This window comes from Oncorhynchus clarkii, chromosome 6 (genome assembly GCF_045791955.1).
Source record: "Oncorhynchus clarkii lewisi isolate Uvic-CL-2024 chromosome 6, UVic_Ocla_1.0, whole genome shotgun sequence".
NCBI lineage: Eukaryota > Metazoa > Chordata > Actinopteri > Salmoniformes > Salmonidae > Oncorhynchus > Oncorhynchus clarkii.
Window position 1 is genome coordinate 76,598,358 of NC_092152.1, and position 13,819 is coordinate 76,612,176.

Consider the following 13,819-nt stretch of genomic DNA (forward strand, 5'->3'; position numbering starts at 1 on the left):
TCTCGACTGTTTTTGTCCGTTCAGTGGCTAATGAAGCCAACATGGTCTCAGTCCCATTTTATGTTCCAGCTATAATGTATAGATCTCATAAATACACCTGACTGTACTCATGAACACTTCCCCTCAGTGAGGATAGTATTGTCCCTTAGGATCAACTTCCTCTGTTGGAGTTTCTCTTTTTCTCCGTTCTCTCCGTCCGGATAAACAACATTTTTATCTGGACTTCCCTAATTACACGCGTATTAGTCCCTTTATCTACATAGAGCTGTCGGTAAATTACGTAAGCTGTTTTCCTGTCTAGTCTCAATTGATGTTTCCGTTCCTGTACTGAGGGAATATTGACCTTGATAGTGTCCCAAATTGCTCCCTATTTAGTGCATTACTTTTGGCCAGAGCCCTATGTGCCCTGATCAAAAGTAGCACACTAATTAGGGAATAGGGTGCCATTTGAGACACAGACCTTGTGTTGTTCCCTTATCTGGGCCAGTCAGTGTGGAGGATAGCATAGAGGGCCTAAGGGAAGACACAGGCATTAATACTGCAAACTCACAGGAAACCAAACCTGGAAGGCTTCGTCTGAAGAATAACAGAGTCTTGTTCCTGGAAGAACACAATGAAGGTTTGATGTCGGCCGTGGTTCCTGTTAGCAACACACACACACACACACACCGAGTCTGGCAAACAGACACCACCATCCTTCGATAGTTGGACCACCTGTGGATGGGAAAGGTGATGCTGAAATGCTATCGATAATTATGTGATGAATATTAATTATCACAGATGCGTTTTTTCGAAAATCATGCACAGACCATAGTTAATTCATGTAGAATTTGTCTGTTTATCTGCGTGTTTCCAGGTCGACGATCCTGCAGCAGCAGTTTAACCGTGTGGGTCGTGTGGAGCATGGCTCTGTGGCTCTACCAGGGGTGATCAGGTCTGGCTCTATAGGAGCAGAGTCTCTCAGCATGGGCACCATGCCTTCTGCACAGCAACAGGTCATCATGGGACAGATGCACCGAGGACACATGCCACCGCTGGTGAGAGCAGGAATGCAATGTTACACGTTCTCACACACACACACACACACACACACACACACACACACACACACACACACACACACACACACACACACACACACACACTTTCTCCCCCTCTTCTTTCTGTTTCTCTCTCCCCCTCTTCTTTCTCTCTCTCTCACACATATCCTCTTTTAATATGTATCTCTCTCTCTCCATCTCATATCTCTATACGTGTTTAGTAGATATTAATCATGTCTGTGTTTATTCTCTCCAGAGCTCGGCCCAGCAGGCCCTGATGGGGACCATCAACACCAGTATGCAGGCAGTACAGCAGGCACAGGCTGATCTGGGGGAGGTGGACAACCTGCCTCCTCTGGGACAGGACATGGTGTGGAGACACACACACACACACACACACACACACACACACTTGTCTCCACTGGGACAGGACATGGTGAGGAGGACATATAACAGCATACTGACCGTCACACACAGACAAGCACACACAGCACTCAGTTAATTTCACGCCCTATTAGCTTATAATTAAGTTGTTAATACTCTTAAAGCTTCTGATCCAAATCTTTACATTTTATTTTCTGACGTTTGATTTTTATGCTTAACGGCATGTTTAATGTATGTACATAACACTCCTTAAAATAAATGTAACTACGTCTATGCTCACCCTAGTGCTTTTCCCTCAATGCCATTCTCCCTGCTTCAGCTCCTAGATCACCATTCATCCTCCAACTCCCATCCTAACTTTCTGATCTTTCAGTGTTCTTATTTACTTGTATGTTCTGCAATTCAGCTTTTAGCTGCCAAGTACCACCTTCATGTGATAATTCTGATGAACCAGTACCATCTCTCTCCTCCAGGCGTCCAAGGTGTGGATCCAGAACAAGGTGGATGAGTCCAAACATGAGATCCACTCCCAGGTGGACGCCATCACCGCAGGAACAGCTTCTGTGGTCAACCTCACCGCTGGTACGTGGCTTTGGGATGTCTCAGGAAACAACCATTTTTACAATAAGTTTTTCTTAATTTTTACGTCTTGTGGTTTTAAATTATTCACACTTGACATTTTTTCAAATTAACGATCTGGTTTTCATTACGTGTAAATATACAGTAATGGTGAACTGGTATCCATTATAATGTGTACTAGTGGGCCATGCGAGCTGGCAGTATTCTTCATATCATTGGTTTGGTGCCATGCTGAACCCAGCCTAGGGACAGTCGGTGCTTCAACCATCTGTTTCAATATAAGGGGACTTCCCTGCTCTGTTGTCCAGTAGCAATCAGAGAAGAGTGCTGATATAGGATCAGTTTGGCCTTTTAGACCATCGTATAGTGAATAAGATGACATGGACCGGGGGTCCTGATCCTGGACCAGCGCTCTGAGATGCTTTATACGGTCCCTGACCCTTTCCCCTTTTATCTAAACGTCTGGTCATTCCCACCAGCAGTCTCATGTCTAAACAGAATGATCTAATGTGACATGCTGAATTGACTGGCTGAGTGTAACATGTGTACAAGTTTGTGACACATACTGGCTCACTGTACTGCACCCTGTTAGGTACCCAGAGGACAAGCCAGAAGGGCTTGAGATGGTTAACTTGGCTCTCTTTATCTCTATCTCTGTCTCGCTTTTTCATTCTCCTTCTCTATCCTCTCTGCCTCTTTCCATCCCCACTCTCTTTCACTTTTGCTTACTATACTCAATCCCTCTCTCTCTGCTCTCTCTCTCTTCCCCTCCCCTCCTTCCTCCCTCCCTCTTATAGGTGACCCGACAGACACAGACTACACTGCAGTGGGTTGTGCCATCACCACCATCTCCTCCAACCTGACAGAGATGTCTAAGGGTGTGAAGCTACTGGCTGCTCTTATAGAAGATGACACAGGCGGGAGCAATGACCTTATGGGTGCCGCTAGGAACCTTGCTGGGGCCGTCTCTGACCTGCTCAAGGCTGTGGAGCCTGCCTCCGGAGAGGTGAGACGGGGCTGGCGGAGGCAGATGCCTCAGCACTGGTCCAGGAGAGCCTAGAGTGTTTACGGCTTTTGTTCCAGCTTAGTGCAAAGCAAGCACACTTGAAACAAAAGCCTGCAGATTGGCCTACTGTGGCTTTCCGTGGCCAGAGTTCTGTACCAACAATGCTTTAGCCCAACACCTGTGGTATCTGAAGAGCACATGAGCTAGCTTCTACACATGATTCAATGTTCTAGACTTACTCGGGCCTCTCATTAAGTTCCATTGTCCCTGATATAAGGCATTTTATATTATCTTTAGTAACAGAACCAACATCACAGTTGATCTTTCCCAGTTGTATTGCCTGTAAAGAGAGGGTAACAGAAGGCTGTAGAGTGTGTTAGGTTTGACCTCTGATTGATTGGAGGTGTTTATACTGTACTTATCACTAATGCACCACTGGCCTCAATAATACCAACTGAGCTCCTACTGTATTCATATGGTGGCACTCCTCCCAGTTACAAGGCTTAATTTGATTAATATTTTCCTTTTTTAGGGAGTGTGTGTGTGTCATGTGTTGGCTGTCTATTGTATTCCTGCCCTCATGTCTGAACAGAGACAGATGGCCAGAGAGCGACGGCCAGGCAGAACCATAACAAAATATGGCCATTTGAACTATTCGCCCTTCCTTTGCTGCTGTGTGTTTTGTTTACGTTGAACAAAACAAAGGCTGGTGAGGATAATTCTCATGTGAATGATTCATCACTGCCATGTTGAATAATGGATTTCACATCTGGGGTGGCAGGGTAGCCTAGTGGTTAGAGCGTTGGATTAGTAACCGAAAGGTAGCAAGTTCAAATCCCGAGCTGACAAGGTACAAATCTGTCGTTCTGCCCCTGAACAGGCAGTTAACCCACTGTTCCTAGGCCGTCATTGAAAATAAGAATTTGTTCTTAACTGACTTGCCTAGTTAAATAAAGGCCCAGTTCACTATGCTCACAGTGTTCTCTTCAAGGCCAGTTGGGATAATAATGTTTTTGGGAGATTCTGTCTTGACAATATGATGTGGATTCAGAAATACAGTAGCTCATCTAAGCTAGTCTGGTGTGTCGACCTTCTGGGACTAAGCGTAGATGCTGAGCCAGCTGTAATTTAGGTCTACCTACCGTAGACCCCACGTGGGCTAACCCTTGTGCCATAGCTATACTCTGACTTCCTGTTCCCTCAGCCCCGTCAGACAGTGCTGAGTGCAGCAGGCAGTATAGGCCAGGCCAGTGGGGACCTGCTGCTTCAGATAGGAGAGAACGAGTCAGACGAGAGGTTCCAGGTAAGAGTTTGTTTATTTTAACTTTTTCTCATTACAACCATTCACATGTGATTCAGACTCAGCACATTTAGAGGGATTATTCTGCAGTTGCACCCAATCTGAATTTCAAGCGTAACCTTTGCTTATTAGAATTTATTAAGAGGGATGGACATAATGGTGATGACCATTTCAGGAGGTGCTGATGATCCTGGCCAAGGCGGTGGCCAACGCGGCAGCCATGATGGTGCTGAAGGCTAAGAACGTGGCCCAGGTGGCAGACGACACGGTCCTACAGAACAGAGTCATCGCTGCTGCCACGCAGTGTGCCCTCTCCACCTCCCAGCTGGTGGCCTGTGCCAAGGTACAACACTGTAGACCTTTCACACACTCCCACTGACATTTCATCATGATGAGAATGATGTGAGAGGGGGAAAGGTTTGTGGCAGTGCTGCGGTGGATAATTCAACAACAGTAGCTATGATTCTTCCACTTCAATAACCCCAGGTAAAGTTAGTAACTTCAATAACCCCAGGTAAAGTTAGTAACTTCAATAACCCCAGGTAAAGTTCCTAACTTCAATAACCCCAGGTAAAGTTCCTAACTTCAATAACCCCAGGTAAAGTTCCTAACTTCAATAACCCCAGGTAAAGTTAGTAACTTCAATAACCCCAGGTAAAGTTAGTAACTTCAATAACCCCAGGTAAAGTTCCTAACTTCAATAACCCCAGGTAAAGTTCCTAACTTCAATAACCCCAGGTAAAGTTCCTAACTTCAATAACCCCAGGTAAAGTTCCTAACTTCAATAACCCCGGGTAAAGTTCCTAACTTCAATAACCCCGGGTAAAGTTCCTAACTTCAATAACCCCAGGTAAAGTTCCTAACTTCAATAACCCCAGGTAAAGTTCCTAACTTCAATAACCCCAGGTAAAGTTCCTAACTTCAATAACCCCAGGTAAAGTTAGTAACTTCAATAACCCCAGGTAAAGTTCCTAACTTCAATAACCCCAGGTAAAGTTCCTAACTTCAATAACCCCAGGTAAAGTTCCTAACTTCAATAACCCCAGGTAAAGTTCCTAACTTCAATAACCCCAGGTAAAGTTCCTAACTTCAATAACCCCAGGTAAAGTTCCTAACTTCAATAACCCCAGGTAAAGTTAGTAACTTCAATAACCCCAGGTAAAGTTAGTAACTTCAATAACCCCAGGTAAAGTTAGTAACTTCAATAACCCCAGGTAAAGTTAGTAACTTCAATAACCCCAGGTAAAGTTAGTAACTTCAATAACCCCAGGTAAAGTTAGTAACTTCAATAACCCCAGGTAAAGTTCCTAACTTCAATAACCCCAGGTAAAGTTCCTAACTTCAATAACCCCAGGTAAAGTTCCTAACTTCAATAACCCCAGGTAAAGTTACTAACTTCAATAACCCCAGGTAAAGTTAGTAACTTCAATAACCCCAGGTAAAGTTCCTAACTTCAATAACCCCAGGTAAAGTTGGTAACTTCAATAACCCCAGGTAAAGTTAGTAACTTCAATAACCCCAGGTAAAGTTAGTAACTTCAATAACCCCAGGTAAAGTTAGTAACTTCAATAACCCCAGGTAAAGTTAGTAACTTCAATAACCCCAGGTAAAGTTCCTAACTTCAATAACCCCAGGTAAAGTTAGTAACTTCAATAACCCCAGGTAAAGTTAGTAACTTCAATAACCCCAGGTAAAGTTAGTAACTTCAATAACCCCAGGTACCCAGGTAAAGTTAGTAACTTCAATAACCCCAGGTAAAGTTAGTAACTTCAATAACCCCAGGTAAAGTTAGTAACTTCAATAACCCCAGGTAAAGTTAGTAACTTCAATAACCCCAGGTAAAGTTAGTAACTTCAATAACCCCAGGTAAAGTTCCTAACTTCAATAACCCCAGGTAAAGTTAGTAACTTCAATAACCCCAGGTAAAGTTAGTAACTTCAATAACCCCAGGTAAAGTTAGTAACTTCAATAACCCCAGGTAAAGTTAGTAACTTCAATAACCCCAGGTAAAGTTAGTAACTTCAATAACCCCAGGTAAAGTTCCTAACTTCAATAACCCCAGGTAAAGTTCCTAACTTCAATAACCCCAGGTAAAGTTCCTAACTTCAATAACCCCAGGTAAAGTTCCTAACTTCAATAACCCCAGGTAAAGTTCCTAACTTCAATAACCCCAGGTAAAGTTCCTAACTTCAATAACCCCAGGTAAAGTTCCTAACTTCAATAACCCCAGGTAAAGTTAGTAACTTCAATAACCCCAGGTAAAGTTAGTAACTTCAATAACCCCAGGTAAAGTTCCTAACTTCAATAACCCCAGGTAAAGTTCCTAACTTCAATAACCCCAGGTAAAGTTCCTAACTTCAATAACCCCAGGTAAAGTTCCTAACTTCAATAACCCCAGGTAAAGTTAGTAACTTCAATAACCCCAGGTAAAGTTAGTAACTTCAATAACCCCAGGTAAAGTTAGTAACTTCAATAACCCCAGGTAAAGTTAGTAACTTCAATAACCCCAGGTAAAGTTAGTAACTTCAATAACCCCAGGTAAAGTTAGTAACTTCAATAACCCCAGGTAAAGTTAGTAACTTCAATAACCCCAGGTAAAGTTAGTAACTTCAATAACCCCAGGTAAAGTTAGTAACTTCAATAACCCCAGGTAAAGTTAGTAACTTCAATAACCCCAGGTAAAGTTAGTAACTTCAATAACCCCAGGTAAAGTTAGTAACTTCAATAACCCCAGGTAAAGTTAGTAACTTCAATAACCCCAGGTAAAGTTAGTATCTTCAATAACCCTAGGTAAAGTTAGTAACTTCAATAACCCCAGGTAAAGTTAGTAACTTCAATAACCCCAGGTAAAGTTAGTAACTTCAATAACCCCAGGTAAAGTTAGTAACTTCAATAACCCCAGGTAAAGTTAGTAACTTCAATAACCCCAGGTAAAGTTCCTAACTTCAATAACCCCAGGTAAAGTTCCTAACTTCAATAACCCCAGGTAAAGTTAGTAACTTCAATAACCCCAGGTAAAGTTAGTAACTTCAATAACCCCAGGTAAAGTTAGTAACTTCAATAACCCCAGGTAAAGTTAGTAACTTCAATAACCCCAGGTAAAGTTAGTATCTTCAATAACCCTAGGTAAAGTTAGTAACTTCAATAACCCCAGGTAAAGTTCCTAACTTCATTAACCCCAGGTAAAGTTAGTAACTTCAATAACCCCAGGTAAAGTTAGTAACTTCAATAACCCCAGGTAAAGTTAGTAACTTCAATAACCCCAGGTAAAGTTAGTAACTTCAATAACCCCAGGTAAAGTTAGTAACTTCAATAACCCCAGGTAAAGTTAGTAACTTCAATAACCCCAGGTAAAGTTAGTAACTTCAATAACCCCAGGTAAAGTTAGTAACTTCAATAACCCCAGGTAAAGTTAGTAACTTCAATAACCCCAGGTAAAGTTAGTAACTTCAATAACCCCAGGTAAAGTTAGTAACTTCAATAACCCCAGGTAAAGTTAGTAACTTCAATAACCCCAGGTAAAGTTAGTAACTTCAATAACCCCAGGTAAAGTTAGTAACTTCAATAACCCCAGGTAAAGTTAGTAACTTCAATAACCCCAGGTAAAGTTAGTATCTTCAATAACCCTAGGTAAAGTTAGTAACTTCAATAACCCCAGGTAAAGTTAGTAACTTCAATAACCCCAGGTAAAGTTAGTAACTTCAATAACCCCAGGTAAAGTTAGTAACTTCAATAACCCCAGGTAAAGTTAGTAACTTCAATAACCCCAGGTAAAGTTCCTAACTTCAATAACCCCAGGTAAAGTTCCTAACTTCAATAACCCCAGGTAAAGTTAGTAACTTCAATAACCCCAGGTAAAGTTAGTAACTTCAATAACAATAACCCCAGGTAAAGTTAGTAACTTCAATAACCCCAGGTAAAGTTAGTAACTTCAATAACCCCAGGTAAAGTTAGTATCTTCAATAACCCTAGGTAAAGTTAGTAACTTCAATAACCCCAGGTAAAGTTCCTAACTTCATTAACCCCAGGTAAAGTTAGTAACTTCAATAACCCCAGGTAAAGTTAGTAACTTCAATAACCCCAGGTAAAGTTAGTAACTTCAATAACCCCAGGTAAAGTTAGTAACTTCAATAACCCCAGGTAAAGTTAGTAACTTCAATAACCCCAGGTAAAGTTAGTAACTTCAATAACCCCAGGTAAAGTTAGTAACTTCAATAACCCCAGGTAAAGTTAGTAACTTCAATAACCCCAGGTAAAGTTAGTAACTTCAATAACCCCAGGTAAAGTTCCTAACTTCAATAACCCCAGGTAAAGTTCCTAACTTCAATAACCCCAGGTAAAGTTAGTAACTTCAATAACCCCAGGTAAAGTTAGTAACTTCAATAACCCCAGGTAAAGTTAGTAACTTCAATAACCCCAGGTACCCAGGTAAAGTTAGTAACTTCAATAACCCCAGGTAAAGTTAGTAACTTCAATAACCCCAGGTAAAGTTCCTAACTTCAATAACCCCAGGTAAAGTTAGTAACTTCAATAACCCCAGGTAAAGTTAGTAACTTCAATAACCCCAGGTAAAGTTCCTAACTTCATTAACCCCAGGTAAAGTTAGTAACTTCAATAACCCCAGGTAAAGTTCCTAACTTCAATAACCCCAGGTAAAGTTAGTAACTTCAATAACCCCAGGTAAAGTTAGTAACTTCAATAACCCCAGGTAAAGTTCCTAACTTCAATAACCCCAGGTAAAGTTCCTAACTTCAATAACCCCAGGTAAAGTTCCTAACTTCAATAACCCCAGGTAAAGTTAGTAACTTCAATAACCCCAGGTAAAGTTCCTAACTTCAATAACCCCAGGTAAAGTTCCTAACTTCAATAACCCCAGGTAAAGTTAGTAACTTCAATAACCCCAGGTAAAGTTCCTAACTTCAATAACCCCAGGTAAAGTTCCTAACTTCAATAACCCCAGGTAAAGTTCCTAACTTCAATAACCCCAGGTAAAGTTACTAACTTCAATAACCCCAGGTAAAGTTAGTAACTTCAATAACCCCAGGTAAAGTTCCTAACTTCAATAACCCCAGGTAAAGTTGGTAACTTCAATAACCCCAGGTAAAGTTAGTAACTTCAATAACCCCAGGTAAAGTTAGTAACTTCAATAACCCCAGGTAAAGTTAGTAACTTCAATAACCCCAGGTAAAGTTAGTAACTTCAATAACCCCAGGTAAAGTTCCTAACTTCAATAACCCCAGGTAAAGTTAGTAACTTCAATAACCCCAGGTAAAGTTAGTAACTTCAATAACCCCAGGTACCCAGGTAAAGTTAGTAACTTCAATAACCCCAGGTAAAGTTAGTAACTTCAATAACCCCAGGTAAAGTTAGTAACTTCAATAACCCCAGGTAAAGTTAGTAACTTCAATAACCCCAGGTAAAGTTAGTAACTTCAATAACCCCAGGTAAAGTTCCTAACTTCAATAACCCCAGGTAAAGTTAGTAACTTCAATAACCCCAGGTAAAGTTAGTAACTTCAATAACCCCAGGTAAAGTTAGTAACTTCAATAACCCCAGGTAAAGTTAGTAACTTCAATAACCCCAGGTAAAGTTAGTAACTTCAATAACCCCAGGTAAAGTTCCTAACTTCAATAACCCCAGGTAAAGTTCCTAACTTCAATAACCCCAGGTAAAGTTCCTAACTTCAATAACCCCAGGTAAAGTTCCTAACTTCAATAACCCCAGGTAAAGTTCCTAACTTCAATAACCCCAGGTAAAGTTCCTAACTTCAATAACCCCAGGTAAAGTTCCTAACTTCAATAACCCCAGGTAAAGTTAGTAACTTCAATAACCCCAGGTAAAGTTAGTAACTTCAATAACCCCAGGTAAAGTTCCTAACTTCAATAACCCCAGGTAAAGTTCCTAACTTCAATAACCCCAGGTAAAGTTCCTAACTTCAATAACCCCAGGTAAAGTTCCTAACTTCAATAACCCCAGGTAAAGTTAGTAACTTCAATAACCCCAGGTAAAGTTAGTAACTTCAATAACCCCAGGTAAAGTTAGTAACTTCAATAACCCCAGGTAAAGTTAGTAACTTCAATAACCCCAGGTAAAGTTAGTAACTTCAATAACCCCAGGTAAAGTTAGTAACTTCAATAACCCCAGGTAAAGTTAGTAACTTCAATAACCCCAGGTAAAGTTAGTAACTTCAATAACCCCAGGTAAAGTTAGTAACTTCAATAACCCCAGGTAAAGTTAGTAACTTCAATAACCCCAGGTAAAGTTAGTAACTTCAATAACCCCAGGTAAAGTTAGTAACTTCAATAACCCCAGGTAAAGTTAGTATCTTCAATAACCCTAGGTAAAGTTAGTAACTTCAATAACCCCAGGTAAAGTTAGTAACTTCAATAACCCCAGGTAAAGTTAGTAACTTCAATAACCCCAGGTAAAGTTAGTAACTTCAATAACCCCAGGTAAAGTTAGTAACTTCAATAACCCCAGGTAAAGTTCCTAACTTCAATAACCCCAGGTAAAGTTCCTAACTTCAATAACCCCAGGTAAAGTTAGTAACTTCAATAACCCCAGGTAAAGTTAGTAACTTCAATAACCCCAGGTAAAGTTAGTAACTTCAATAACCCCAGGTAAAGTTAGTAACTTCAATAACCCCAGGTAAAGTTAGTATCTTCAATAACCCTAGGTAAAGTTAGTAACTTCAATAACCCCAGGTAAAGTTCCTAACTTCATTAACCCCAGGTAAAGTTAGTAACTTCAATAACCCCAGGTAAAGTTAGTAACTTCAATAACCCCAGGTAAAGTTAGTAACTTCAATAACCCCAGGTAAAGTTAGTAACTTCAATAACCCCAGGTAAAGTTAGTAACTTCAATAACCCCAGGTAAAGTTAGTAACTTCAATAACCCCAGGTAAAGTTAGTAACTTCAATAACCCCAGGTAAAGTTAGTAACTTCAATAACCCCAGGTAAAGTTAGTAACTTCAATAACCCCAGGTAAAGTTCCTAACTTCAATAACCCCAGGTAAAGTTCCTAACTTCAATAACCCCAGGTAAAGTTAGTAACTTCAATAACCCCAGGTAAAGTTAGTAACTTCAATAACCCCAGGTAAAGTTAGTAACTTCAATAACCCCAGGTACCCAGGTAAAGTTAGTAACTTCAATAACCCCAGGTAAAGTTAGTAACTTCAATAACCCCAGGTAAAGTTCCTAACTTCAATAACCCCAGGTAAAGTTAGTAACTTCAATAACCCCAGGTAAAGTTAGTAACTTCAATAACCCCAGGTAAAGTTCCTAACTTCATTAACCCCAGGTAAAGTTAGTAACTTCAATAACCCCAGGTAAAGTTCCTAACTTCAATAACCCCAGGTAAAGTTAGTAACTTCAATAACCCCAGGTAAAGTTAGTAACTTCAATAACCCCAGGTAAAGTTCCTAACTTCAATAACCCCAGGTAAAGTTCCTAACTTCAATAACCCCAGGTAAAGTTCCTAACTTCAATAACCCCAGGTAAAGTTAGTAACTTCAATAACCCCAGGTAAAGTTCCTAACTTCAATAACCCCAGGTAAAGTTCCTAACTTCAATAACCCCAGGTAAAGTTAGTAACTTCAATAACCCCAGGTAAAGTTCCTAACTTCAATAACCCCAGGTAAAGTTCCTAACTTCAATAACCCCAGGTAAAGTTCCTAACTTCAATAACCCCAGGTAAAGTTCCTAACTTCAATAACCCCAGGTAAAGTTAGTAACTTCAATAACCCCAGGTAAAGTTCCTAACTTCAATAACCCCAGGTAAAGTTAGTAACTTCAATAACCCCAGGTAAAGTTAGTAACTTCAATAACCCCAGGTAAAGTTCCTAACTTCAATACCCCAGGTAAAGTTCCTAACTTCAATAACCCCAGGTAAAGTTAGTAACTTCAATAACCCCAGGTAAAGTTAGTAACTTCAATAACCCCAGGTAAAGTTAGTAACTTCAATAACCCCAGGTAAAGTTAGTAACTTCAATAACCCCAGGTAAAGTTCCTAACTTCAATAACCCCAGGTAAAGTTAGTAACTTCAATAACCCCAGGTAATGTTAGTAACTTCAATAACCCCAGGTAAAGTTACTAACTTCAATAACCCCAGGTAAAGTTACTAACTTCAATAACCCCAGGTAAAGTTAGTAACTTCAATAACCCCAGGTAAAGTTAGTAACTTCAATAATATCCATGTAGATGATGTTAAATGATTTGTTTACTTCATCTTTTTTCCTCTTTGTTTCTCTTTCAACACATGCACTCATTTCTCTCCATCACCCCTTCCTCTCCAGGTGGTGACTGTCACCATCAGTGCTCTGGTGTTCCAGGAGCGGCTGATCTCGCTCTTCCTCTAACTCTCTATATCCCTCTCTCTTTCTCCATCTCTCCCTGCAGGTGGTGAGTCCCACCATCAGCTCCCCATTGTGCCAGGAGCAGCTGATTGAGGCAGGGAAGCTGGTGGACCGCTCAGTGGAGGACTGTGTCCAGGCCTGTCTGTCTGCCACAGTCGATGGGGAGATGCTGAAGCAGGTGAGCGGAGTTGGGGTCAACTCCATCTCAATTTCAGTACAGTTTTCACATATAGAAGCATTGAGGAACATTGAAATGGGTTTGTCAGTGTACTTCCTGAATTGAAACTGAATTGAGAGACATCCTGCAGGTGAGTTCTGCAGCCAGTGTTGTCGGTCAGGCCCTGGGGGACCTGCTGGAGCACGTATGCCGCTACGCCTCCCACGGCGAGCCCATTGGTCGCTATGACCAGGCCACCGACACCATCATGACCGTAACAGAGAGCATCTTCAGCTCCATGGGAGACGCAGGTGAGGAGAGGAGGGAAGGAAGGGGATTCCCTAGTAGTGGTAGTGATGAAGTCGCTAAATACAACTATTAAATTAAATGCCAATAAAGCTTGATTTAATTGTTTAAATTTATGAATGTTTGTTGATATTTAGATTTAAAGCCTCTTGGTGTATAGAAAGTGTCTGCCAGCTGCTCTAAAGAACCTCATTCTGTTCTGTACCTAAACTGTTGAAGAATGCTGGCTTTCAGCCAACAGCAAATATGTGGGTTCAAGTCACACCTGACATTAGCCTCAGTTAGTTGAGTATAAAAATGGATTGGAAATAGACTCATTCTCTCTCCCAGGGGAGTGTTGGCAGATTGGCTCGAGTTCTCAATGCTGGCTGCCAGATGACTGCAGTTTAAAGCCATGTGTTCTTTAATAGAGAGAATAAATACCCATCTCTCGTCTCCTTGGACTAGCAGGATTTAGTCATACAGTAGCCTAACTTTGTCTGGTTCTCTCTCTCCTCTCGCTGCCTCGCACGCTGCCTCGCACGCTGCCTCGCACGCTGCCTCGCACGCTGCCTCGCACTCTCTCGCTGCCTCGCTCTCTCTCGCTGCCTCGCTCTCTCTCGCTGCCTCGCTCTCTCTCGCTGCCTCGCTCTCTCTCGCTGCCTCGCTCTCTCTCGCTGCCTCGCTCTCTCTCGCTCTCTCTCTCGCTGACT

At 41.3% G+C, this 13,819-nt stretch overlaps 1 protein-coding gene across 1 annotated transcript in view; it reads left to right on the plus strand.

Annotated features, from left to right (window-relative positions):
- Window positions 1–13,819, plus strand: part of LOC139411623 (talin-2-like) — a 125,793-nt gene that overhangs the window by 56,215 nt on the left and 55,759 nt on the right. Inside the window, exons 13-20 of the mRNA XM_071158213.1 lie at window positions 857–1,037; window positions 1,297–1,410; window positions 1,898–2,006; window positions 2,801–3,009; window positions 4,214–4,312; window positions 4,485–4,652; window positions 12,708–12,842; window positions 12,973–13,132. Of these exons, the coding sequence (XP_071014314.1) occupies window positions 857–1,037; window positions 1,297–1,410; window positions 1,898–2,006; window positions 2,801–3,009; window positions 4,214–4,312; window positions 4,485–4,652; window positions 12,708–12,842; window positions 12,973–13,132 (1,175 nt within the window). The remainder of the gene's footprint in view (window positions 1–856; window positions 1,038–1,296; window positions 1,411–1,897; window positions 2,007–2,800; window positions 3,010–4,213; window positions 4,313–4,484; window positions 4,653–12,707; window positions 12,843–12,972; window positions 13,133–13,819) is intronic.